The 26264-nt window shown below is 39.6% G+C and overlaps 2 protein-coding genes across 2 annotated transcripts in view; both read left to right on the top strand.

Annotated features, from left to right (window-relative positions):
• SLC16A10 (solute carrier family 16 member 10) overlaps positions 1–16256 on the top strand; it is a 68814-nt gene extending 52558 nt beyond the window's left edge. Inside the window, exons 4-6 of the mRNA XM_030446591.1 lie at positions 6923–7066; positions 9407–9635; positions 10841–16256. Coding sequence (XP_030302451.1) covers positions 6923–7066; positions 9407–9635; positions 10841–11076 — 609 coding nt within the window. The 3' untranslated portion in view covers positions 11077–16256. The remainder of the gene's footprint in view (positions 1–6922; positions 7067–9406; positions 9636–10840) is intronic.
• A 2815-nt stretch (positions 16257–19071) lies between these two features.
• Positions 19072–25648, top strand: MFSD4B (major facilitator superfamily domain containing 4B). Its single transcript, XM_030447713.1, has 4 exons — positions 19072–19182; positions 19328–19496; positions 21839–21955; positions 24168–25648. Exons 2-4 carry the CDS (start codon positions 19331–19333, stop codon positions 25397–25399), a joined length of 1515 nt encoding a protein of 504 aa, XP_030303573.1. The 5' UTR covers positions 19072–19182; positions 19328–19330; the 3' UTR covers positions 25400–25648.
• The last annotated feature ends 616 nt before the right edge of the window (positions 25649–26264 follow it).

Genomic DNA, 26264 nt, shown 5'->3' with positions numbered 1-26264 from the left:
TTGTATTAGCTGCTTTGAGAATCCCTCTTAAATTGTGTTTACAACAATTAGCCAAAGTATTTTTTAATAAGTCCAATGCATATAATGTTAACGATCAGTGGCTAGTGAAGTACTCTCTTGTTACTTTGGGTATTTGTAAAGGATGTATCTTAATGCAGAGTTTTGATATTCCATAATTTTAAAATCAAAGCCTAGCATATAATATGCTGTTTTATTACATAAATTATAAACTGATAACACTTCATCACATTGGTAAATGCCACAGTGAATTGAAAATAATTACTTGCATTACACTTCTAAAATTTAAGTGATGATGTCAGGAAATTGCTTTCCTTACTCCTAAGGTTATTTCTCAGCAAGTGTACAGCAGAAGTTTTCAAGTTATTTCAAGTTATTACCCTCATTAACTATGTATTTGTGACTACAGTGGGACATCCATCAAATCATTTAATACATAATAGAAAGTAAGACTGGATTTATCCCAGTACTTTATCCAATTTACCTGTCTTTTTGAGTACAGACTTAGTTTGCTAAGGGACTTCTTAAAAAATAAAGTATTTTTTCATAAGTCACGCTTAGCAAATTCCTGCTTATTGCCACATCTTTCTTTTGGACTTGGCACACATGGTCCAGGTCTTTAATGAGTAGTGTCCAAAATGGGAGATAGTAATTCAGCCGAGGCCTTACTCATACTGGGCAGTATGTGAAGGTCACATTGTGTCATGAATTAATATATCCTGTTACTTCTACAGTATGATGACATAATTAGAATATGCTCAAGTTTAATCTGCTAAGCCTTCAGTTCCCTTTCTAAAGAGCTGTTGCCAGGTCATTCTTCTATCTTGTATTCATGCATCTGATTTTTACTTCATGTAATTAAAAAAATAACTGTTTACCTCATTTTTATGGAAAATAATTTACATTAGATTATTGATTGAGGTGCTAGGTTGCTAAGGTAATTCGCAATTCCAGACTTTTTTTTTTTTTTACAGTGCTTGCAATACAATTTGATGTAATTTGCAAATTTAATAAGTGTATTCTGTATTTCACTTTCCATATCATTAATGAAACTGTTAAATAGTGGTTGATTTGGAGAAGTTTTTACGGAGCTGACTTTGGCAAATTCAGGTTTGCAATGAATTGCTAATTAAGAACAGCTTTTCCAAACATTCCAGCATCCATCTTTACAGCTGTTCCACTTAAGTCATGTATTCCAGTCTGGATTATGAGAATTGTTTTGTTTGAGAGAATTTCAAAGCGCTGGCCAAGGTCAAGATGTCTTGGATCTGTCCTTCCCTCTTTTGCTACCTGCCATGTAATAGAAATCAGGGATTTTGTTTGGTGGGTTTGTTTGTTTGTTTGGGGTTTTTTGGTTTGTTTTTCTCCCCCCACAAAGCTTATGATGTTACCTGGTTACCTGGTAGATATTTATGGATAGTTCTGACTTTGGTTCTTTTCCTGCTGTCACTCTGGACATTTCAGTTAACATGTTTTTACTGTAACTCTCTAGGACTTGTTGACAGTAGCTTATTTTGGACGCAGTGCCTAGTTGAGTTTTGAGAGTAAAGTGGGCCCAGGAAACACTGCTTTAGGGCCACAAGGAATGGATAGAACTAAAACTAATCCATGGATTGTAGTCACAAATAAGAATAGATTTTAAAAGATGCTTGAAAAGGGTAAGTTATTTGACAATTTAACTCTGTCCCCCATGTGTATGCAACATTTCAGGTGTTGCATATCCCTGGCGTTATTTCTCATCTTTGTTCTCAGTCACTGTAAGCTGCTGCAGATACATGTGTGCCTCATCTCTCCTGTGGCTCCTGCTGAAGCCACTCCAATTCATCAGAATCCTTTTGCCTATTTCTTTGTGCTGTCTCTTGTGACACCCATGGGATCCAGTCTCTGCACTTCCAGGAGCTACTGCAGGGGAATACGACCTAAAAATCCCCTGAGCAATAAAGTGCAGTGGAAGAGGGAAAGACCCTGACTACTTAGCTGCAGTGTAGGGGTAGTCCCCTATTCTTCAGGCTTTTCTCCATCCCCAGCATGCTTTCTTGCACTATTGTATTAATATCTTTCAATATGATGACACCTAATTACTAAAAAATGCCACTGTATCCATCTCAGAATGATGGCACTCCCTGAAAAAGGGATCTGTGTTAGGTATACAGGAGATGCTGGTTTGTTTCCTAGTTTTGGCCAGTAAAAGCTTCTTTGGAATCTGGAACAGAAATTTATTTGCATTAAGTGATTCACCCTGTTCCTAGTATATAGTTCTCTGGCAATCAAGTTTCTTACTCTGATCCCCTCCCCCACCTTGCTCCCTATTTTTGTGGTGAGTTGTTAGGTTAGAGAATGAAGAGTGCTACAATCAGAGTTACTTTAAGCTCTGTTTTTCAGCCCATCCTTTCAAACTTTGAGTTTTTCAGGACAGTTTACTGCAAAGTTGCTGGTGTATCATCATCAAGGCAACAGTTAATATTTTTCTGGAAGACTGTGAAAGAGTCCATTTGTTCAAGCACCTGCTCAGAGCCTTAATTGAAGGGAGACAGCTGAGTGATGGCATTAACAGTACAGAAAAGAACCACACATTGTGAGCAAGGCTGCTATTTTCTCAGGAGATCCAAGCGAAATAAACCTAAACTTTTAGTTTGGGGAATTTTTAAAAATCTGATTGCAGACTTAAAGATGATCACCACCATAATTTTTTTACGTATACCCACTCCATTTTTGTCTTGTCAGTTGCTTATTATACTCTTACAGTTTTTTTCTTTTGCTTTTCTTGCACTTACAGCTTGGGAAAAATATTACTTGAGTGAGGGAATGACAAGATTATCGTGTCTTATAATAATACTGAATGGGGTTTTGAAGGCCATGACAGAAATAATCAAACTAATAGATTATGGAGGTATTGCCATGCCTAGATTGATGGCTGTCTCATATTATACAAGTCTGAATTTTATTTTGAATTCTGGATTTAAAACTTGCAAGAGTAAGAGGGCAAATTAGTACTGAAAAAAACAAGAGTATTAAAACAGTTCTGGATATTACAAGAACTTATACCTCAGGTCAGGTTCTATACTATGAGCACTATGGTAGACTCAGTCTGATCATTTTGATCATTTTGCCTGCAAGGTTATGTTTTAGACTCATGTGACACCTTGTGCAAAGCTCCATCTTTTTTACTTACTGGCATACCTCACCACTTTGCAATCCCAGGAAACACAGATTTGCCTGGATTTCTACCAAACTCATGCATTTTTGGAAAGCGTGAATAATGAAAAGTTTGTTTGTGTAGAATGTTCTTTTCCTGTCTGGGAAAGCAAAATCAAAACCAAGAGAACCTCCCCCAGCTCTTTCAAAAAACTGTTAATTTGGAGCAATTAGGAATAATAACTCCTGTTTATAAATGGTACCAGGAGTACTCTGTACAGGTTGCTTTGTTTGTTTCTTTGTTTTTTTCCGTTTTCAGAACCATTGTAAGGATAATGTCAGATATTAAGACTGGCATCAAGACTTGAAAAAGCTGAGTTTTATGTGCTCAAACTTTTCTAGGTTAAATATTGCTGTTGGCCGTCTCTTGGTGAGAAAAGACTGCATTGCATTTAGCCCACTAAAGCTTTACTTGACTGGGAATTTCCAAACCATAATACACAAAGGAGGAAAACAGCTGACAATTATTTCTTACCAGTTTGTTACCACTTCTTTCAGATTCATGTTCTTTGTGTTTGAAAAAAAGAACTGGAGCTATACTCAGATTGCTCTCCCTGTCTTGTATACAGGGTGTGGATATAGCCGAAATGTGTGTGAATTAAATGAAAGATCTTTGGAAAATAAGGGTCTTGGTTGAAGTTAGCCAAGACAGGTGTATCTAAATGTATTCCAGCCACTACCAAGTGATGAATCTTTCTTCTAGTTTTATCCTAAAAGTAATGAGAATTTAGACAAACAAGATTTGTGTTTCTATATATTACCCTGATGGTAGAGAGCAAGGCTATAAGGTAAAATGCTGGTGCCAGGGATGCAGTTATATTGTCTACTGTCTATGTCTATTTGGAAAATTGCATTGTACAAAGCTAAATGATTATTTTAAAACAGTAAAGAAGCCATGCTAGTTTGGAAAAATCTTGTACTCATTGGCTTAGGCAATATTAGAGACCTTTACTACGTTTGGAAAAATCAGACCTGCAATCCAGCATGCACGCATCTCTAATGAGAGTGAAGAGCTAGCTACCTTACTGAGAAAAGGCAAAAGAAGGCAAAATCTATTTTACTGCTGTAGATAATGCCTAAAGAGTCATATAATTACAGCCTGTATAATTCTGCAATAACAAAAGCATTAATGCATGAGATGCTGCCTGAGGCAGTTAACAAGTAATTACCCATCATGAGATTTTTGGGTAGTTCTGTGAGTGAAAAATCTGTGGAAATCTGAATTTAGTTTGATATATCATTATAAATAAATAGATATATTTAACTCATTACTACAAGAAATGTCTCCAAGTCCATAATGAGTACACTTAGAGTACTGAGTTAATACTGAATAGTTCTATTTTCAGACATTTGGCTAATAATACTGCTATTACTTACAGCTTGCTTAATGACAGTGTCAGTGAAGATTGAATATGCAGCTAAGGATCAGAAGGTCACCTCTAAGATCAGAGCAGGTTGCTGAGGGCTTTGTGCCCCTAAGTCTGGAAAACCTCCACAGAAGGAGCCTGAGCAGCTCCCTGTGCCACTGCCTGCTGCCCACCCTTCTGGGGAAAAAGTTCCTTGCACCTAGTTGGGAGCTTTATGGTGCATTTAAGAGGAGTGAAATCTAAAGGAGTAAAAACTAGTTTAGGTATTTTAAGTTAAGGAGATAAGTAGTGGTTATCTTCCTTCTTAAGGAGTTGATGGATCCAGTGTTTTCCCTCATCAAGAGAGGACAGTGTTTCCCCCCTGGGAGTGCTACTTTGAGAAACCCAGGTACTTAGTTGCAGATGCAGGGTTAATAGTTATCTAGATGTAGAGCTTTATCTTACCTCTTGAAAAGCCAGCTGGGGAGTTGATGTATCAGGTCTGCTAATCAAACAAACCAGAGGCAGCAGAGCCGTGGAACTGGAACAGGTGACAAAAAAGAAAGAAAATAACCTTGGCTTCTCTTGCTGGCTGGGCCAGCAGGTGTTGAGAGGTGCATAAAGGTAGGGGTGGGAAAACTGTCAGCATTTCCCTTTCTGACCTCTGAGAAAAAGGGAATAAATAGATCAGGTTATCTTTATTTTTAAATATCATTCCAGAAGAAAAATTTCATCAGATTCTGTTCCCAAATGTGTCTTATAAAGCAGAGCAAAAAAAACAACAAGGCCTCAAAAATAGAGCAAGCATCTGTTTTCAATTGAGGTTAGAAGCTATTCTTTAAAAACAAAACCACTAACCCTTATTTTTTTATTTCCTTTGACAAAATCAATTATATTGGACAAATTAATATTAGAGTTAATAGACTTTGTGACATGTAAACAAAACCCAGCTGATTTTATTCTTAAAGAAATCACCATCACTCAGCAAATCCTGTTCATGTTGGAAAAAAAAGCTTTGCTGGTGTATTAACACTCATGCCAGGAAAGAATCTTGACTGTTTTCCTCTAGAAGCATGGACTAACGCTGAGCTTTTCCATTTTATAGATGGGAGCATAAGGGTTCTCTAATTCAAAGTGATATCACATAATCAGAATTAATATCACAGCATGTGTCTGCAGCTTTTGCTATCCAGTTCTGTCAGCCTGTGGTCACTTTATCTCTCAAATGTTTTTTCTACCTCTTTCCTTAAAAGGAGGATCTCTGCTGCTTCACACCCAGGAGTCTACAGTTACTTGTTAGGAACTATTTATGAGCACAGAGATGGCAGGACTGTGCAAACGATTTCTACATCTTCTAATGCCCACTTTGGCATATTTGATATTGCCAAGTGTATTGCAAAAAGTGATTGAGTAGAAAATCTTTCTTATGGGCAACTGCTGACCTTTCTGGTTGATTTGAAACATGCACAGCTCCCCTTGTCCCTAGTAAACCTCCCCGCCCCCAGTCTCCTAAAGAAACAAAAAAGCACTTTTTTTTTTTTTTTTTTTTTTTTTTAACATGAGTTGAAGGGCTGGAATTGCTGATAACTGGTAGTTCATCACATTGTAGTTGATGATCTTCTGTCAGGACAATGGGTCAGTTGCTTTAGTTCTTTAGGTGGCCAGTAAATCTTCCAGTTTGCCCTATTCATTGCTTTTGTAGCTGCACCCTCTCCTGGAAGTGCTTGGTGTTGTGTTTGATCCTGTGACTGGTTCCTCTTCCTCCTTGCCCCTGGAGGTTGTGGTGATGGTGAATGTCAGAATGAGGCAGTCTGGATGAGTGCCTCATGCTTACATTGTCAGGCCTCCAGCTCTCTGTTCCTCTGCTGCTTGTTCCTGCCTTGAGCTATCTGTAAAGTTTGGTGTTGTGTGTCTCTGTCTGAATGCACAGAACTGTTCTGTGGTGATGCTGGTTGATCATTCAGCACCTTCAGACCTGACAGGATGCCTCAGCCAGTGAAGCAACCAGTCCTAGGCACCCTTTGTGGATTCTGTGTTATGTTAAATCTGTGACAGTAAACTAAATGTGGTGGGGGAGAACGTTTCTGAGTTGTCTTCAGTTTTCTTGGTATTAGATTCTCCTTAATTGTGAATAAAACAACAACATGTTTTCAGATCTCTTTTATTGTATTGCACTTAATACTGATATAGCCAGTGCAAAGCTTACTCTGCTTTTACAGATTTTAGAATAACTTAGTCGACCATTTGTAGCTTTATTTGTAAGTCTGAGATTCACAGATGACTCTTTAACCCTAGTTTGCTAAAGTTTTATATTCCTTTTAATTCTAAAGCCAGTTTACCTTCTTAATGCTCTCTTCAAACAGATAAGTCACGTAAAAGACAGATTTGGTGACAGCATGCCAGAAGAAGTACTTCTGCTGTGTCTGGGCATTACCTCAGGAGTTGGCAGATTGATCTTTGGCAGAATTGCAGATTATATTCCTGGTGCAAAAAAAGTTTATTTACAGGTATGTCTTCACACCGTTCTGAAGGAATATACAAAAAAAAAAGTTGTTAAGGCTTTGGTTGCAGGTACTAGGAAATAAATTGAATTAACTGTCTGGAAGTTCAAATTTGAGGAATTTCAGAACTATAGGAAACTCAACAAATGTTTTTTGTTACTAGGAGCCTTTGGTTTAAAGCTTATGAATCCGATTTTTTTTCTTTCTCCTCCCTCCCTACCTTCCCCCCTTGGTGATGCTAAGGAAACATGTCTACCACCTTCTGGATGTTTCCAGCTGGGAATGAAATTGCTAATTATTAGTATGTGAGGGAGAAGACCCTTGTGGATTTTTTAGATTATGCTTTCTCTATTTTATCCCATGATTTCGTAATGGTTGCAGAAAGATTAATTTTTTTTCCTATATTCCTCCAGTAAGGATTTTGGATCTTGACCTTTGATAAGTGATAATTTGTTGTGAAGTATGTTCTGTGCATAGAGCACACTGGTATGGCCATGGGAATATAAGAAGTCTTTAGCTGAGATTTTGCTGAATGCAAAAGCTGAAAGTTATTGCTAAAAGTCGCAGCTTCCAGAAATGATGAATCTACAGAATAAAGGAGGGTATACACCTTTTTTCCCTTCACACTTATAAATACTAATTTTTGAGAAAGCAGCAATGTTAGTGTAGATTTTTGCAAAAGATTCATTTAGTAACTTGCATGTTACCAACCAGTGCCCTGTTCTTGTTTTGTTGTTTTAAAATGAATAACAAGGGAGACATCTAATGGGTATCATCTGTACTACATTATTGAAAATAGTTCTTATGAAAGAACTGCCTTTCTGATGATGCAGTTATTTGTTGCCATAGTTACATAAATTTGGATTCCCTGATGAGAGAGACTGGGACTGTATCTCATTCATTTGCATTGATTTTAATGCCCATTGTTAGATTTTCAGGAAATGCCAATATTAAGATAAAAAGTGAAAAGGTGTCAATTGAGATTTTACACAGTTACAAAGCACAAATACAAAACGCAGCAGAACTGCAAGCTTTTTTGGGTTTGGCCTTGAATAGCTAGAACTGAAAACCTGATTCAAAAATATTTAAGGCTTAGTTCTGACTGATGCAAATGAAACCTTTTTCCTCTCAGAACTTTCTTGTCTCATAATTGAGCAGCTTACAAGAATACAAGTAGCAAGTTGAACCTTTATCTCTCTGTTTGCGCATTCTTTCTTATGGACCTGTTTTCCTGGATTATGCTTCATAAATTGTATCTTTAGAAACAGAATGATGCATTCTGTCTCTTCTGGATACAAAGTGTAGTGATTCTGGTTTTAGTGCTGTTTTTGCCATAATAAGATAATACAAATATTGTCTACGGATAACCACATTACTACTTAGATAGAAACTCACCTCAAACAATACTTGTATTTTCTGTATAAGAATACACTGAGAATTTTTTCAATTCTATCCTTAAGTTCTAAGAAGCCCAGTTCTTCAGTTCTTCTGTTGCTTTACCATACTTCAGATTCTTCACAACAGTTTTTCCTTAGTATGCTAAGTCAAGTACATTACCTTAAATAATTGTTATGCTGTCCTGAAGATTAGGTTTCACCTAGCTGTCTGATTAAAGACTTTTTCTATTGAAGTAATTTATTTGATGGGGGCTGGGGAGAGAGGTGATGTCTAATAATTGACTTTATTTTTCTTTAGTACTCTACAAGTGACTAATGCAATGTCTTGTTTGGAAAACATGTTTGTGCAGTTAGGTGGGACATTGAATTCCTATGCTGGTGCTTGGATGGTGCACAAACAAATCTCTTACCTTTCTAATTTTATTCTGAATTCTTCTTCATTTTCCTGAAAAACAGTTAATTTACAAAAAAGCTCCAAACGAATAATCTAGGATAATAGAAAAGCTTTGTTAGTATGCATGGCTACAGGTATAAAGCAAGATACCTTCACATGGAAAAATGAGGCTTTCAAATACCACCTCTGTTGAATATAAGCACCCTGAATTAATCACTCATAAAATTGATTTTTTAAAATTTTTATTTTTACTTAAGATTACAACAGTGGCAATCCTAAATGTAGTTAATGTTCTAAATGTAGCCTAAATGTTCTAGTATAGTTGATTACAAATGTGTTTTGAAAAATTGGGTAGTAGAACTTGATTGCATGTCATGACCTATATGTCTTTTTCTTACATTGGTGTTTAACTTTCTAATCCATAGAGACTGCTTAATCTTCAGGTAAACACAGGCAGAGAATTTAATTCACTATGAATGCAAGAAAACTCTTCAGTTGTCTTTGTCTTCACTTATTTGATGCAACATTTAATTTTTTTCCTCTGGTCATGTTCAGGTGGCCTCATTCTTCTTTATTGGCCTGATGTCTATGATGATTCCACTGTGCCGCGTCTTTGGAGCTCTCATTGTTGTTTGTCTCTTCATGGGCATCTTTGATGGGTGCTTCATTTGCATTATGGCTCCTATTGCCTTTGAGCTGGTTGGGGCTCAGAATGTCTCCCAGGCTATAGGATTTCTACTGGGATTCATGTCAGTACCTATGACAGTCGGTCCACCCATTGCAGGTAAGTATAGATATGCTCTGTAAATACATCTCTGTGGTTGCACGAATCTCTGGACATATTTCCCTTTTCTGCATCATATACAGTGCTCTTACACTGTGAGCTTTCTCAGTACGTGCTCCAGAATATGTGGTAAATCTAACTGTTCCTCGTGGGTTTTTAATTTACTGTACTCCTTAAAGTTTATTTGGTCTCTTTTATTGCTATGCAGATGTAAAACATTCCTCAAAAGAAAGATAAATTCCTGTCAGATTGAGGATCTGATGTTTTTGCATGGTGTTGAGGTGTGACAGCCTAGATGTTGATTGTGTTACAGAAGGACTACAAATTAGAATCTAAACATTAAATGGTTCATGTTCATGCTGACACAAAACCAATCATAAGGTTAAAAGCTGCAATCACTTTAATTACTTCTTATAAGAAGGAACACTGGCTTTTTTTACGTTCTTTCACAGGAGATTGTTTTGACAAAGTACAGGCTTTGAACATGGATTCTGGAAGTTCTTTGGGAGGTGGAAATAGGTTAAGCTGTAGTCCTTACCACTGATGACTGTCAGTCGAATTTTACCCTAAGGTCTTGTGAGTGCATTGAAAGATACTTAGTAAGATGCAGCTGAGCTATGCAGCATTATAAAACAAAACTTTTAAATCTAGATTAGCACAGACCAGGTGATCCTGATCTGGATATTACACTATTACAGTGATTAATACCTAAGTTAATTTTCATAAACGGGAGCAGTCTTGACAGAGCAGTTAAGAGTGAATTGCTGGAAAACACACTTTTTAATGAGAGGCTACCAGGAATACAGTATATGCAATACATCTAGCTTATCTTAATCTTATCAAGATTAAGAGGCAACCTGATCAAATACATGAAAAAACCAGAGAATTTATCCAAGTCATTGCAAGATTCAAGTGCTGGAGAAGCTGAAATGAAAATTTTTCAAAATAGGGAATATGGTACATGGTTTTCATTATGGATAATAATTAAGCAGTCAACTGGTGACACACTGGATTCTTAAAACTTAGAGTCTTAAAATCAATTCTGGAATAACTTTCTGCCCCTATTTGGGCATCAGGTAGTCAGATGAGAGGTTATAATAATCTATATTAGCTCTCAAGTTTCTGAATCCAAAGAAAAGACACTTTTTTTTTGGTAGATTCCTGAGGCCCCATTATTTATCAGTGGTAACTTTTTGTCTTTCCAGGTTTGCTCCGTGATCGCCTGGGGACTTACGATGTAGCATTCTACCTGGCTGGAGTCCCTCCCCTCATTGGTGGTGCCATTTTATGTTTCATCCCCTGGGTCCACGAACGGATGAAGCTGAAAGAAAGAGCAAAACCTGTTGATGGAGAAACTAATGAGAAAATGCTGGAAAATGAAAGCACTTTGGCATCGGGCAGTACAGAAAAGTCAGTCAAAGAAACAGAATCTGGTTTTTGATGCTTTCTTTTCCTATACCAGACTGACAACCTTCTACTGAAACTAGACTTGTACTTTTTGGCTGAAGATACAGATATGTGAGACTGAAGAAGTTATGAACTAGTGCTCAAACTGCAAAACTGCTCTAAGAATCTTTTATACCTTTGAACATTTTTGGGTGAGACTTTGATTTCAAGCCACGTTTTCAAGGTATTTGAAGTTTTATGGCATTAGTGTGTTCATGCGTGGTGATTCTGTGTGTGAAGAGAATATTTTTCTAATTCATCACGAGTTATTTCTGGGAGCGTAGAAGCTGGGTTTGGTTCACTGACCCAGAATTCTTTATTAACTTTTATAGTCTATCCAATGCAGGCACACCTGTGCGTGTTTATACTGGGAAATGTAGTAGCTCTTGTCACTGATTTGTTTCCTGAATTTTATTTTAGTCTTTTACAATTCTATATCAAGAATACAAATATACATCTTTTTGATTCCCTTGACTGTTGGTGAAATCATTAGAAAGCTAAATTATTAAATGTCTGTTATATTTTTGCTAAATATCCCAGCCTGCTCAGTTTCCTTGAACTTTCACCTGTTCTTGCATTGATTCACCTTTTCACAGTAGCCCAAACAAAGAACATTAAGGATAAATTTCTTGATGGGCACAGGTTTTAAATATGCACAAATTAAGCTCCAGGTGTAAACACATTGAGAAATAATGCTACTGTGAGTGATAGATATTTTTTTATTTGGTGAAGGCCATGCTATTAACATATAGATGTGTATTCTTTCTCAGCTAAATCTCAGAATATCTGATAGTATTGAAATTATATGGACAGTAATACTTTGCAGTATGGTAAATTAGACTAAATTTCAAGTTATTCTGTTGTACTTGTGAGGTGGTTCTTTTTCTTGGAAAGAAGACAGCTTTAAGGAATACATTCTAAGTGCAATAATAAGTTGTTTTTAACTTGGAAATATACACGAGCTATTAAAATGATATCCACCAATTAAATATTTTTGCACTAAATGAACATGCAGGTTTATTATAGGTCTTTATAGCTGTGTTCAATTGTCTGTAGGATATAGCTCCATATTTTATTCAAATATGAAATGTCTTTATGCCCTATTTCTTGCTTAACATATTAGACTTGGCCCTAGTACTGATGGTTTTGTAGGCATTATGCACTGTTTGTCAAGCAGGTATTTCTGAAATCCTTTTTCTCTGAAAAATATTTGAAAGCATAATCCTTTGAGATCACAACACTGCTTTCCAGTTAATCATAAAACACTTCCAAGTATATTTATTTGTGGATATGGATCAGCAATGGAATTTATCAGTGGAATTTACAATAATTTTTATTCCATGTCCAGTTCTAAATGGCTTTTTTCCTGTTCAGAAGTGTCGTAGCCAAGAGAAAACTAAATGTGATCTGAAGACAAAATAGACACTGAAGTGCATTTTCTTAATTAGTAATTATCTGTGCTTTACATAAACCAGAGACACACTATTTAAAAATTACAACTTTTATTGTCTTTTCTATTACTCTTCTTCCTCCAGAGTTGTAGTAAATTGCTCAGAAAGCCTATGCACATTTGTGTTATAAAACATCATGTTAGCAATACTACTGCTTAGAATGTTTACATCTGTCAACTTACAAAAGCTTATAGAAGTCCTTCAAATATAATAATGCAATGCATCCTAATTATTTGAGACCAAAGCTCATACTTTTTATACTGCAGAACCTCAATCCCTGCTTTACATGAGTGAGGTATAAAAAGAGTTTAATCTTAAAATATTAGAGGTGTATGGGAGGGACTTGGAGGTGGGAAAAAGCCCAACAAATCTGTGATACAAATGTTCCTTTAGCTTCACTAGGACTTGTGCTTCTGCACCTCATAAACGCTTCTAAAAATGTCATTAAAATATTAATAGTAGTGTTAAATATATTACTACAAACTGCTGCCTTCATTACAAAAATTATGTTAACACTTCAAGCTGTTCTTCTCTGGAGTATTTCTATATTTTTCAGTATTATATTCTACTTGGGCAATACAAAAGGTGTTGATTAAGTATGGTAAAAGCCTCTTTTTTTCCTATTGCTCTGCTATGAAAAATGGGACTCATCACAGATCTTACACTTCATGTCACTTAGCTTTGAGGTTTTAACCAAAAACAAGGCTGCTTTTAAAGACTGATACAATTTGAAATCATTGAGACCAGACATCTTGCTGCAATTGTGGCATCTTCCTGACTTGCTGCTCTTTATGTATATAAACTACCTGGGAGAGAATATAAATAATTGTTGATAAGTTCTGAAAATGATACAGAAACAGTATAACAGTAGTTTGGATTAATTATTGCCATACACTTTAAAAATAGATTTGAACATAAAAATCCAAACTCTCATATTCGAGTAACTAAATAAGTAAATTATGCTCACAGATTTGAAGGACAGCATTTAAAAAAACCCTACGAACACCAGGGACTTCAGAAAGAGGGGATGATGTGTGAACAGTTCTTTAGGAGAGCTTGCTGTGTTTAAAACCAGCCAGTGCCAGACAAGGGGGCAAGAGGCTGTGCTGGTCTGATGATGGTCGGGATAATGAACCTGTTTCTGATGCCAGTGTTTGGTTTGTTTGATTGCTTGTTTGTTTTTTCTAACAACAATGCTGAAATTGAGACTTCAGAAAAAAACACACCAAAAAACAAACCTGAAATTTCAGACAAGGTAAAAAAAAAAAAAGGTAAATGAATGTATAAGAATTCTGCTAGCATCTTCACTGTTAGCTTGCATCTGTGGGGCAAATGTCTAACAGAAAATTATCTTTATTTGCCACAAGAGCAAGAAGACTGTGTCCTAAAGTTTGATAAGGTGCAGCTGAAATAAAAGTAATGTTCAGATTGTTAGCACTGAGCCTAACGAACCATTGAGGGACCCAGAAAGCTACTGGATTCTGTATGTTCTGTGGTTTTAAAAAGATCTTCCTTTAAAAAAAAAAAACAAAACAAACAAGTAAAACCCAACCTAAAGCAAGAAAACCCACAACACAAATAGCTGCTATTTAGTACATCTTTGAAAAAGTGATTGAATAATGTAGAGATGGTCACTATTCTGAAAACGAGGGAAGAAAAGCACAGAATATTCAATTTATTTAGACTGAGTAAATATAAATAAAAGTTTGTAGGAAAATTTCATTTTGTTAATGGAAAACCTGCTGAACTCATATTTTGATGACCTAATTCATGTCAGATTTAATCTTATTGTAGGGTAGATTCTAAAATTAAAACAGTAGCTTAGTTCAAGAAAACCCTTGTATCAATCTGATGTATTCCTCCAGTACTTTTTAAATAGATATTGCTCTCCTGTCCTAGGAACAGAGTCTTTTTTTTTTTTTTTCCATTCAGAAAACTCTGAATTACTGTTCTCAGATTAAGAAGCTTTAAAAGAAACTGGGTAGAAAGAATTTCACTTCAAACAGCAGGGTGAAACTTCCAGACCTACCTGATGCTGTAATTTATCAGCTCTTGTAACCAAGACAAATGTTGAGCAAGGGGTTGGTTTTATGTATGGCTGCCACATCTTTTCAGTAGGTCTGATATCCTTGTAACTCTTAATGTATCTGTTCAGCAGAGTGTTTGAAATAATGAAAACCTTCAGGTTCATTCTTACATCTAAGCTATGCAACAATATATAATATATAATTGATACAAAAAAGCATTGATGGATCTATTCTGGCTACATGTTGAAGGACCTGTATGAGTCCCAATCTAAGACTTTAAAATTAAGATACTGTTAGTGAGGGCTTTTTTCATCCAGATCTTTGTATGCTCAGCATTAACACCTGAATTTTTTTTCTAAGTTTACTTTGACCGACTGTTTACAGACCTTCCCATATTACTCAAGTCAAAGATAGCACAGCCACTCTGTGGCCATCCTTCAGGGTCCAGGCAGTACCAGCTGAGGAAGGCAATGATGTCTTTCTCCTTGGGCTCTCCATGTATGTTGTCTGGGCATATATAACATCCCCCCCCTTCCCTTAGGAGACACTGGATTTTCAAAGCTGATGAACACCACACTGAGTACAGATAATACTTTTCAGCCTCCCTTTCTCAAACTTCCTCCCTGCATTAATGAAACCTTTAAGTAGTCATAGCCTGATAGACGAGGCAAAGTTTTTTATGAAATGGGAGATGTGAGGTTGAAGCACCTCACAGGAGTCCTGGAGGGAGTTCTCACAGATGCTAGGTGAATGCTTTGATCACATACTTATGATGAAAAAACCTGACACTACCTTTTTAAAGCAAGGGTACCCTGCTCCGTTATTTGCTTCATGCCAAAGGGATGGGAGATGCTTCCTTGCAGCCCCAAAGGAAGTATCTAGGGATGGGAATCACTCCTTACAAGTTAGCCCAAGCAGCCAGGTCCTCACTCTCTTGGCACAGGCCACTCCCTGCTTTGCTGCTTGCTGTGCTGGAGCCCACAGGACGGGGCTTGGCCACCCTCTCTGAGCAGGGAGCAGTGGTGCTGCCTGGCTGGGGGCCCAATTCCCCTTTGGGGATTTGGAAGTGCTACAGAAAGTGGCTTTTAGGCATCTTAACTCCTTTGTCAGAACTGGCTCTCTGATATTAAGAGTTTGTGTGTGTGTGTGTGTGTGTGTGTACATATATATATAAATACAATGTATTTTGACCAGGGCATACACAAACATTTCTGCCTTTAACTACAGGAGCTGTAGCACTGGGATGTAGGAAACAGCTGAGGAAAAAGTAATTATTTGCATTTGTGTTTTTCAGTGTTCATGAGCACAGCACCATTACAGTTCCAGACAGTCCATAAGTTTCTAGTAGTGAACTTGAGCGTGTGTTCAGTATGCCTTTACATATCATATGTAGAGTGTCAACATTTTTAATGTTTTGGAACCGTGTATGCTAAGAGTAGAGTGATTTTTTTTTTTTTTTTACTGCAATGTGTGCTGTTATTGATAACACCGACATGCTTAAGTATCTTTATAGACATCATATTTTGTATGTTGTTTTTGATATTAAAGGATATACATTTTGCTGGCCTTAACTCCATTCTTTAAAGTTCTGCTTCATGTGAAGGGTAAGAAGTGAATGTCTAATGTTTTCATGGTGCTAAAGTAGCTGTGATCACTCAAATTATTCAGAATAAAGATGATTGTTCTTAAGTGCCCCATTTGTTACTGCATGCATCATTTTTAGTCTTCTACTGTAAAACACATTCTTTTTTAAAAGTAATTTTGTCTTCTATTCTGATAACTTGAATTTCATATGCAGAACAAATCTTTACAGCTTTCATTAACAGTGTGTTTTGATTGGAATTGTCCCCATTACACCTGCTTCTAAATGAATATATGGTATCACCCATTTCATTCAGGTAGCACTGATGACCCATTCTAAGACCAATGGCTTATAAACCATAGCTACTAACTTCCAGAGTTATGTGCTCCTACTTTATTTTCTATTCTGGGGTTTAATATCAAACTTCCAGACCAGTGGCATTCACAAAAAAGAAGTAAGATGAAGGGAGGGAAGCTGTGGCAGAATAAACTCGAGTGGTGTTTTAAAAAAAAGTCTGTTTTGCTTCATGAACTGCCAGTGTAATTCAGGGAACAAACCTTTGATCATTTACTGGCCCACCTTGGTTTACCTTGGCTGCATGAAGTGTTTCGTCATTGAGAGCTTCAGTAAATCATAGGAGTCCATTTGCCTTTCTTTTGTAGTAGGGCCAAACATTTCCTTTTCTTTAATAAACATATCTGATGATAAGGGGGGCAGGGGGAGAATTCCCATGATGTTATTTTCTAGACCACTCGTATTTCAAATTAAAATTTAAAAAAGATTCCCCAAACCTTTATCAGAGCTTTAAGGCTGTTGCCATTTGTACACTCTCAATATACAAAAGCTCTTTGTAAGTATCTACAACAACAGTGAGGAGAAGCCTATGGAATATATTTCCAGTACTTCTGTACCTTTTTAGGAAGCTATTTTTATACCAGCATTTACCATGAAACAAGGCAAGATACTAGCATTTAGAAATGCAACCTGACATATATTAATTTATGAAAAGAAATACTGTTATTTTATACTTGAAATTATTTTATTTGGAATGATGCCTACCAACGAATCATAGCGCAGTTTGGGTCGGAATGGACCTTCAAGATGATCCAGTTCCAACCCCCCTTCCATGGGCAGGGACACCTCTCACCAGACCAGGCTGCTCAAAGCCCCATCCAGCCTGGCTTTGAGCACTCCGAAAGAGGGGGCAGCCACAGCTCCTCTGGGCAACCTGTGCCAGTGTCTCACCACCCTTATAGTGAAGAATTTATTCCTAATATCTAATCTAAATCTATCCTCTTCTAGTTTAAAGCCAATACCCCTTGTCCTATTGCTACAAACCCATGGACAAGTGCTGCAGGTATCTTATAGTAAGACTTGGAACTCCTTGCAAAGATACTACCATGGTTATGAACAATCAAATTTAAATATTAACTTTCATGGCTATTTGTTGTAGCTTGTATTTATTTATTTTTTTTAAAGCATGCAGCCAGTCCCTCAGGTTACCTGAACTGGAGCTGTACTTGCAATATGCTAACCAGTGCCAGGAGAGATGGGATTGGGTTACTGTCATCTACATGCAATAGATGTATGTAGTTCTGAACAGCTTGGAAAACAAGAGATTCCAACTTAGAATTACCTTTGAGTGGGTTGTGAGGCTTAAAAAGAACAAGCATACTGAAAGTTAGAGCCTAATATTAATAATGAAATGAAACCTTCCAAAAAGCTTGTGAACTATTCTTCCTTGTCAAACAGTAGAAATCTGTGTGAGTTTTAATATAAGAGGAGACTCAACAACTGTGTCTTGGCAAGCTTTGTAAGAATAATATTCACGTGCCATGTAGGAGACCTTTTATGCCAAGCTGTCTGAAAGACCCGGTAGTTTCAGTAATAAGATAATGGATTCATGAAAAAAACACCACCCAAACCCACCTGCATTGTGACTGACTCAGGGGGTAACCAGGAATGCAGTGACAGCGAATCGACGCAAGATTCTGTCAAAATTTTTTTTCAAAATGATTCTTTAGATTTTTATCTGCAGTGCTCTCTGTGTGCTTACTACACTAGCCATAGAAAGGAAAGCAATTCAAACTTTAATGAAGCGCTGTTGGTAGAGGGAAGCATGGAAGGCGAGGGTGGGGTAAGGAAAAGCTTTGTGGCTTTTCTGCCTTGGTGCATGGCCCTGGAAGCCAGGCGTGATCTGCGGCTGCCCCCAGGAGCAAGCCTTAGGCCTGGGTCTGCTTTCCTCAGTTTTGAATTCGGGAAGGTAGGCTGGGTATTTTTTTTTTAAAGTTGCTTATAAAAGGAGCTCCAAAAGGATTAATTTTTATTGAGATATTTAAAATTTTTTAATTATTATATTTTTGCTCTGAGAGGCATGTATATAACCTCCCTCCCCCCCTATATTCTGGTTTTATATTCAATTCTATTCTGGTTTTATAATTAACTCCTCCATGTGAGGAAAGTGGTACTGCTGTAGCTATTTGCGGTGTGCAAGCTCGAGTGCTAATTGCCCCAGTGACACCGATCTTAAAAACCCTGCCACAGGCGGCAGGCACTGAGAAACTGTTCCAAAAATAAAATAAAAAAAAAAAACCCAAAACCAACCCAAACAAAGAACCCACACCGAAGAAGGTAAAACAGGCGGGGCCTGTAGCTGAGCCGCCGCCATCTTCCACACCCGCCCGTCTCCACGGCAACAGCTGCGGGCGGGGCCTGGCAGGCGGCGCGGAGCACGCCGGGAGCTGTAGTTCCCCACCCCTCCCAACCTCCGCCATGGCGAGGGGGCGGGGCCGGCGGTCACGCGCGGCAGAGCGGCCGTTGGTGGCATGGCCGGCACGGAGGGTGAGAAGCACGTACGGTTCGCCGGACCGGGGGAGGCGGAGGAGGAGGAGGAGGCGGCGGCAGCAGCGGTGACGGCGGAAAGGCCTGAAGAGGGGACGCACACGGAGGTGGCCGTGGTGGGCGGCTGGCGATGCAGCGGGGAAGGAGTGGCGCTGAAGTGGTGCATCTCCGTGGCGCTGTGCGCAGCTTTCCTGGGGCTGGTGAGTGCCGGAGAGATGCGGGCGGGCGCCTCACGGCACCTGCTGCCCCTTCTCCCCTCGGCCTCGAAATACGGTGGGCGAGGGGGACAGGAGGGGCGGGCAGGCGGCACACGAGGCCACCCCGCACCTTTGTAATGCCTCTCAGGGGATGAGCATCGCCGTGCTGGGTCCCACTTTCCCGAACCTGGCCGCCAATGTCCGTAAGAACGTCAGTGACATCTACTACATCTTCGTGGGTAGGTCGCTGGGCTCCCTGGGCGGGTCGGTGGTCGGCGGGGTGCTCTTCGACTGCATGAACCCCCACCTCCTCTTGGGTGAGTGCCAGAGCGGGCCGGGACCCCTAACCCGCTGAAGTCCAATGCTGTGGTGCCGGAGCGGACCGTGAGGGTTCTGTCAGCCGCTCTTCGGGGCTGCTTGGGCTGCTCTCGGGTTGAGCGCAGGATGCGGGGCAGAGCTGTGGCCTTTCTGGAGCCTTCTGAGGGACGGAACCTGAGGGGAGACGGGGTGGGAGGCTGTGGCGTGTGGTGCCTTTGGACCCTGTGGACCGCCGGACCTGTCGCTCGCCATCGCGATGTTCCCTTGTGTTGGTTTTCAGACACCGTGTGTGTCCGGGCATTGCTGAGGCACGGTGTTCTTTCCAAGTGGTTGGGCTTGCTGGGAATATTAATAGCGGTGACTGGTTTTGAACTGAGGAAACCCTGTTTGAATTGACCAGAAGGTGCCTATGATTTGGACAAAATAAATTACAACTGGCTTTGGATTTTTCTTTGTATCAAAGAACATGATTCATACACATTCTGTTGGAACATACAGGTTTCTGTAGTGTTGCTTTGAGAAACACGTAAAGAAAACGGGTAATTATGTTTTGAATTTACTTTGAGCATAGCAGAGAACACTTGTGGAGGGACACTTCTGGAGGGAGAATTTCATAGTATGTGCCTTCATGCTCAGTTAGGGATTTATCTTTTTGTTTGGGGAGAGGAACAGAACTGTGCTTCCCCTGAGGACCGTGCTGTCATCAGCGAGCCAGTTCCAAGAATATGAAAAGGTCCCTTTTGCAATGCTAGAGTTTGACCTAAGCTTGGTCTTGTGTGCCTGTCTCCTGCTATCAGGAATAATCACGTTATGTAATGTGTGTGTGTCTCTTCTCTCTTGTCTTCACCTCCCTGGACTACTTCCTCTGATTTGCTTGAGTTCTAAGATACCCTTGGTCCTTCCTGTCCTTTATTCCTCTCCTCTGGAACACCTGCAAAGCAGGTTTCTTTTAACCACCTTGGACATCTGGCAAAGTCAGAGATGTCTGTGTCTGGCATTCAAGACTTTTCTTTCATAATGAATACATCTGTGGAAGTATTACCTTGAAATAGTTTAGTGTTTACTTGTTTTTCTGGTTTATCACACAGGATAGCCATCTATCAGCAACACTTGGAATATGTTTCATATCCTAGTCCTTTCCAATTTGGTAGCACTTTTGGCAAAACTACGATTTGAACTACTGAAGCTTCTCTCATTTCTCTTGTCGGAGGGCTACCTGAAAGAGAACTTGACTCATGTAGTTTTACCTCCAGTCTTTCAATTGCTGCTGTTCAGAGAAAAGAAATGTAGACATAATCCCTCTTTGTCAGGGAAACTTTTAAGTATTAATCTTCAGGTGAAGAGCTGAAGTGGACAACTTGTTAACTGACTGAGAAGTTACTTTTCAGCTCTGAGCAGAGCATCTGAGAAGCTATTCTTAAAATACCCCATCTTTAGCTTTTTCTCTGTGCAGCTCAGCACCTTAGCCTTCAAAAATGTTTTGAGGCACATATTCCTTGTATCTCGTTAGGGCTCCAGGGTTCTGGATATTTATTTTTTCCATTGTTTTTTTTTTGCTTGGGATTTACCTAAGTTCGTAATTCCATCAGTGCCCTTTGATCTCTTAAGTATCTGCCCCATCAATGATCAAACATTGATTTGAAAACGAATAGAGGAATCTGGGACAAGCTTTCTAAAAACCAAATAGTGTATACACAAGATGTTAATTGTAGATTATTTTATTGTGGAGGTGATTATAAGCATTGGAATATAATGGCTGAACTTCCTTCCAAATTGTAATTTAAAATAATTTACATCTGCTAAAAAATACTCTTTGAAATGGCATGTTTTAAGTGTCATTAATAGTAACAAAACTAACACAGTTAAGAAATTTCTGCTAAATGTTGGAGGAGAAATTTTGTAGTCCTGTCTCTTAAAATCCAGAAATCTCTTGGAGTATATCCCTCATGTGAGAACAGAATATAAATTAAGGTCATAATTTTTATATGGAGGTTGCTTGTTGACCAAAGTACCATCACTTTGTAGGATTTTAAGAGTTCAGTGATTTGGGTTCTTTTAAAATGGAGCCAAATTTAATGTTCTGTAGTTCTTGGAGGGAAAACTTCCTAATGTTACAGAACACATTTTCCTTCTTTTGTGGTAAAGTGGCATTTCTAGATCAGAAGTTTGCAGAAGATGCTGGAATAGCACTTCTAAATCAACAGTTTGCAGAAGAAGACTTCTTAGTATTCTAGCAGCAGGTGCTATCCCCTTTGCAAATGAAACTTTAGCAGAAGAGGTCTTTCAAATAGTGTTTACATTCTGATAAAACTCTTTATTTTTTTTTTTAAAACCTTTCCAGCATTATCCATGTTTGGAACAACAGTTGGGCTCTATGGGATACCATGGTGTACCAAATCCCTGCTGTTAACAGCCTTGATGTCAGTTATTGGAGGTGCCATGGGAATTCTAGACACAGGTAAGGGACCATTTCATCTGATAGTTCCTTCACTGAACTGGAAATGTAATTCAAGCTCACCCAAGCTGTTCCTTGCATGTAAATGGACATGTCTTGAATGAAAAGAGGGGAACTGTTTTACCTGGCTGGGATTCTGAGACTTGCAGTGTTTGTGTCTCTGTAACAGGCCTTCCTTGAGGATCCTGGGGAGCTGGCCATCTCTTGCTTCCTGGAGAAGATTAATACATGTTTCAGTGGGCAATTACAGGTGTAAAGAAAGTGTCATGTGTTCTTGAAACAGTATTTTCTTTAAATTACTCATTTACAGGAAGCCAGTCAGCTTATAGTTCATCAGTGCCAGCTGGAACAAAACTAGTCCTGAGCAAGCCCTAGTGTTTGAGAGAGAAGAGTCTCACAGTTGCTGTGTTGGAGAGTTGCCCACCTAAACCTGGCCTAAACACTGACTGCTGTAGCTCTCTTGCAGCACCACGTTGTCCATCTCCCTGAATTAAAGAATATTTGCTTGCCCTTAGCCAGCCTCACTTAGGTGTTTGGGAATTCAGATTTATTCAGTGTCCCAGTCAGTAAATCTCTGGCATGTGCTTACTGCAGACAGTCTGGAAAGAAACAGTTCTGCTGGAAACCTACAGCAAGTTAGTAGAGGCTTCTTATCAGAAGAATATAGATTAGTGAAGGTGCAGAACAAAGGTCTGCAGGTGTAGTTGGAAGGGTCAGTTACACCAGAGATATGAATAAGAAACTTCTGCATAAATAACTTGACTGGCCATGCCCAACAAAGTGAGTCCGTGATGCTGGGCATAGCAAGAGACCTAAGGACACTTAGAGATGAGTGGTAACTCTGGCATACTTGCAGACAGGGGATCAGGAAACAACCAAAAGCACATCAGGGGTGGAGTGTTGTGTTGCTGTAGCAGGTGGTGGTGGTTGTGAAGTTACAACAGGCATCCTCTCACCTGCCACCTCTCTGCTGCCACACCAGCAGTGTTCTGGCCTACTTAGGGAGCCAGGCAGTAAGGTGCTGGGGGATCTGGCTGACCAGCTTTGGGGCAGGCTTATTTCTGAGTAAGAGCTGGCTAACAAATTATCCTACCTATCCAAACACCTCGGGAAGCATCTCCACCAGGGTCTGGTTTGTTTGGTCTGGTCTGGTAGTGGCTTGGCTGGTAGGCAACACAGAGGAGTGATGGCTGCACATGTGAGCCAGCAGCTGCAGTTCTTGAGGGAGCTCTGTTAACACTGAAGAGCATTATAAAGATCCAGTCATGAAAAAGATGTTTTTTTCATGGCACAGGTTATGCTAAGTAACTCGAGTGCAGAGGTGTACTTCCTGCTTCTGGCAGGATCATTATACATGGCACTTGGTTTAAAAATTCTTCATATGGGAAAATCCTGTCAGCTTATTCTAAAAATATCTTCAGTGGGTGGGTGTGCTGCTTGGCAGTCAGACCTTTGAGGCAGGGAGACCTCCCAGCAGGAGAAATGAAGAGCAAGGTAATGAAATGAATTTGGAAGTGGGTTAATGCTCTGTGACAAGGGTTGCTGTACTGTAGCACAGGAATTTGATTACTGCTCTTATTTCCATTCATTCTTCTCAGGAACTACTTAAAAATGTCTCCCTGAGATCTTATTTTCTAGCATTCTTGTTGACCCGAGGGTGTTGTAGTTTGGTCTCTGCAGTGATATTATTGTAAACCTTTCTGATGCTGGAATAGTACAAGACATTTGAACACAGCTGGAGCAGTCCAGGCCCATCAGAAGCCAGCGATTCTTCATGTTTCCTGGGATGCTATTTAATGAGACCTCTGATTCTTAGCATAGTGTTTTGTTGCTTGTAAAACTCAGAGAAACAAGCAGCAGTTAAATTTTCTCTATTGAAAGAATGCTGAAAAAGCTGCTTGTTGTCAAGTAGGTAATTAGGTACAGTCACTGGTGCTTGATTAAGCCATTGCATAGCTCCTTATTTTGACTGCTGTGACTTCCTTCCTAAAGCTCAAGTGGGTTTGAGGTGTTTACAGGCAGAATTTCAGTTCACTGCAGTTTTGCACATTGCATTTGCTAGACCTGGAATTGCTGCAGATAGAATTAATAGTACAGGTCTGGTATGGGTTTTTTTGATTGTTTTGTGTTGTTGTTTTTTGTTTTGGTTTTTTTTTTTTAGCCAATATCTCTTTTCAGACTAAAACTGCTATATCCCCCTGTCTCCCATCTGCAGGTGGCAATGTACTAGCACTGAACACCTGGGGGGCAGAGGCTGGGCCACACATGCAGGCCTTACACTTCAGTTTTGCTGTCGGTGCGTTTGTGGCTCCAGTCCTGGCTAAAATGGCTTTGGGAGGCCCTGAACCTAAAGACCTTCCAGTAGTTGAAAAGACAAACCAGTCTGTGCTGGCGACTGTGCAGAAAGCACTGAAACAATATTTTGGTGCAGATTTCTTGTGGTCCTATGTTGTCATAGGGACCTATCTTTTGTTTGTTTCGATTTTCTTTTTTATTTTGTGTTCAAAGAGCATCTCAGCTCGAGAAAAAGCAAAGGCTTCTCTGCAAGAAGGCGTGCTTGCCAAATACCACTCTGCCCTTATTGCTCTCCTGTTCCTCTTCTTCTTCTGCTACGTGGGAGCGGAGGTCACTTACGGCTCTTACTTATTCACCTATGCAAAGGCCTTTGCTGAGATGGAGGAAAACGAAGCAGCAGCTTTGAATTCTGTCTTCTGGGGCGCGTTTGCTGCTTGCAGAGGAGTGGCCATCTTCTGTGCTGCTTGCTTGTACCCCGGCACCATGATCGTGCTGAGCCTCATAGGCTCTGCCGTCTCCTCTTTCTGCTTGGCCTTCTTTGCGAGGTACCCCATGTCGCTGTGGGTCGGAACCGCCGTGTACGGAGCGTCGATGGCTACTGTCTTTCCCAGCGGCATTTCCTGGATAGAGCAGTACACAGTTGTGCAAGGGAAATCGGCTTCTCTCTTTGTGATCGGCGCGGCGCTGGGCGAGATGTGCATCCCTGCTCTGGTGGGGTATCTGCAAGGCAGATTCCACCGTGTTCCCGTGGTCATGTACGCTGCCTTGGTGACTTCCATAGTGACGGTTCTGCTCTTCCCTCTGATGTACAAACTGGCCCAGTATCCCCGTGAGAGCAACTTGAAAGAAATGAGGGACATTGAGCACCGGAAAGCTTTGTTGTCAAATTCGGGGCTTACCGAGGATGAAGAGGATGAGGAGGATGTGGAAGAGTGGAACGAAGCAGACTTTGAGGTAATAGAAATGAATGACAGGCTGGGAAACTCTGTGATAGAGACTTCCTGTAAGGTATCAGGGGACTCTCCAGACAAAGTTGCTCTCCAGCCGCACCCGGACGATGTATCGTGCAATTCTCCACTGGTTGCTGGTGAATCCCTTGGGAGAAAAAATGGGCATGTAGTCTGGGAGAAGAATGATGAAAGTAAAAGCTGACTTTCTTCTTTTTCCAAAAAATGCAGTGGAATTGTAGCTGGTCTTGTCAAGTGGTTTAAGAATCCTTTTATGATGGGGCAGAGCTAAACACCTTCGTTTTGGTATGTCTGACCCTTTCTCTTTCATTTTCATGATGTGATGCAACACATGGAGAGTGCACTGTGACATGAATGGGTTAATGTGAAAAAATGTACAGAGCATGAGATGTTTCCTAAATGGGGGCATCTGTTAAAGTAACAGGGGACTGCTCAGACCACTCATTTTTTTGGGGAGTGGGTGGAGGGTGCAGTTCTGGGGTTGCTTGGTCACGACATGTTGTGAGAGAGGAGAGAAATGTTATCTGTGATGCTGAGCTTTCTGACCTTGTGAAAGAAGCATTTTTCTGCTGCACTGCAAGTTCCTGTGTGATGTAAATCAGGAAATCAAGTCAAATTTCAGGTGATGCCTAGGAGCAAACTGTAATTTTCTGGTTCTGTCCATAAGATGAGAAAACATTACAGATTAATTTTTATGAGTGGAACTGTGCTCTTGGGCCATGCAAAAGCATGGGAAGGGGGACAAAACAGGTCGTATTAATCTGCTGTAATGCTTAACTCTGATTTACCAGTTGAACAGTGGTGACAAATCTAAAGAGTCCAAAGTACTTGTGATTGTACTTGAGATTTTGATTACTGCACTACCATTGAAATCAAGGAATGTATGAAACAGATAACCAAATTACATACTAGATTGTATAGACATAGGACCTTGATACTTTTATAAATAAGGTTGTAACAACTTTCTGGCTTCTAGTGCCAAGACAAAACACTGCAAGATGTCAAAATGGAAACTTGAAAATGAGAGGGAATTACTGATGGCACGATCC

Source organism: Calypte anna, chromosome 3, assembly GCF_003957555.1.
Source record: "Calypte anna isolate BGI_N300 chromosome 3, bCalAnn1_v1.p, whole genome shotgun sequence".
NCBI lineage: Eukaryota > Metazoa > Chordata > Aves > Apodiformes > Trochilidae > Calypte > Calypte anna.
Note: the sequence above shows the minus strand (reverse complement) of the source record. Positions and strands in the feature narration are given on the sequence as shown.

Bases quoted from the DNA above. Each gene is read 5' to 3' on its own strand.
- MFSD4B (XM_030447713.1), top strand. From the start codon at position 19,331: ATGAGCATCGCCGTGCTGGGTCCCACTTTCCCGAACCTGGCCGCCAAT. The intron at 19,497-21,838 runs GTGAGTGCCAGA...AAACCTTTCCAG, and splicing joins GAACCCCCACCTCCTCTTGG to CATTATCCATGTTTGGAACA. The intron at 21,956-24,167 runs GTAAGGGACCAT...TCCCATCTGCAG, and splicing joins CATGGGAATTCTAGACACAG to GTGGCAATGTACTAGCACTG.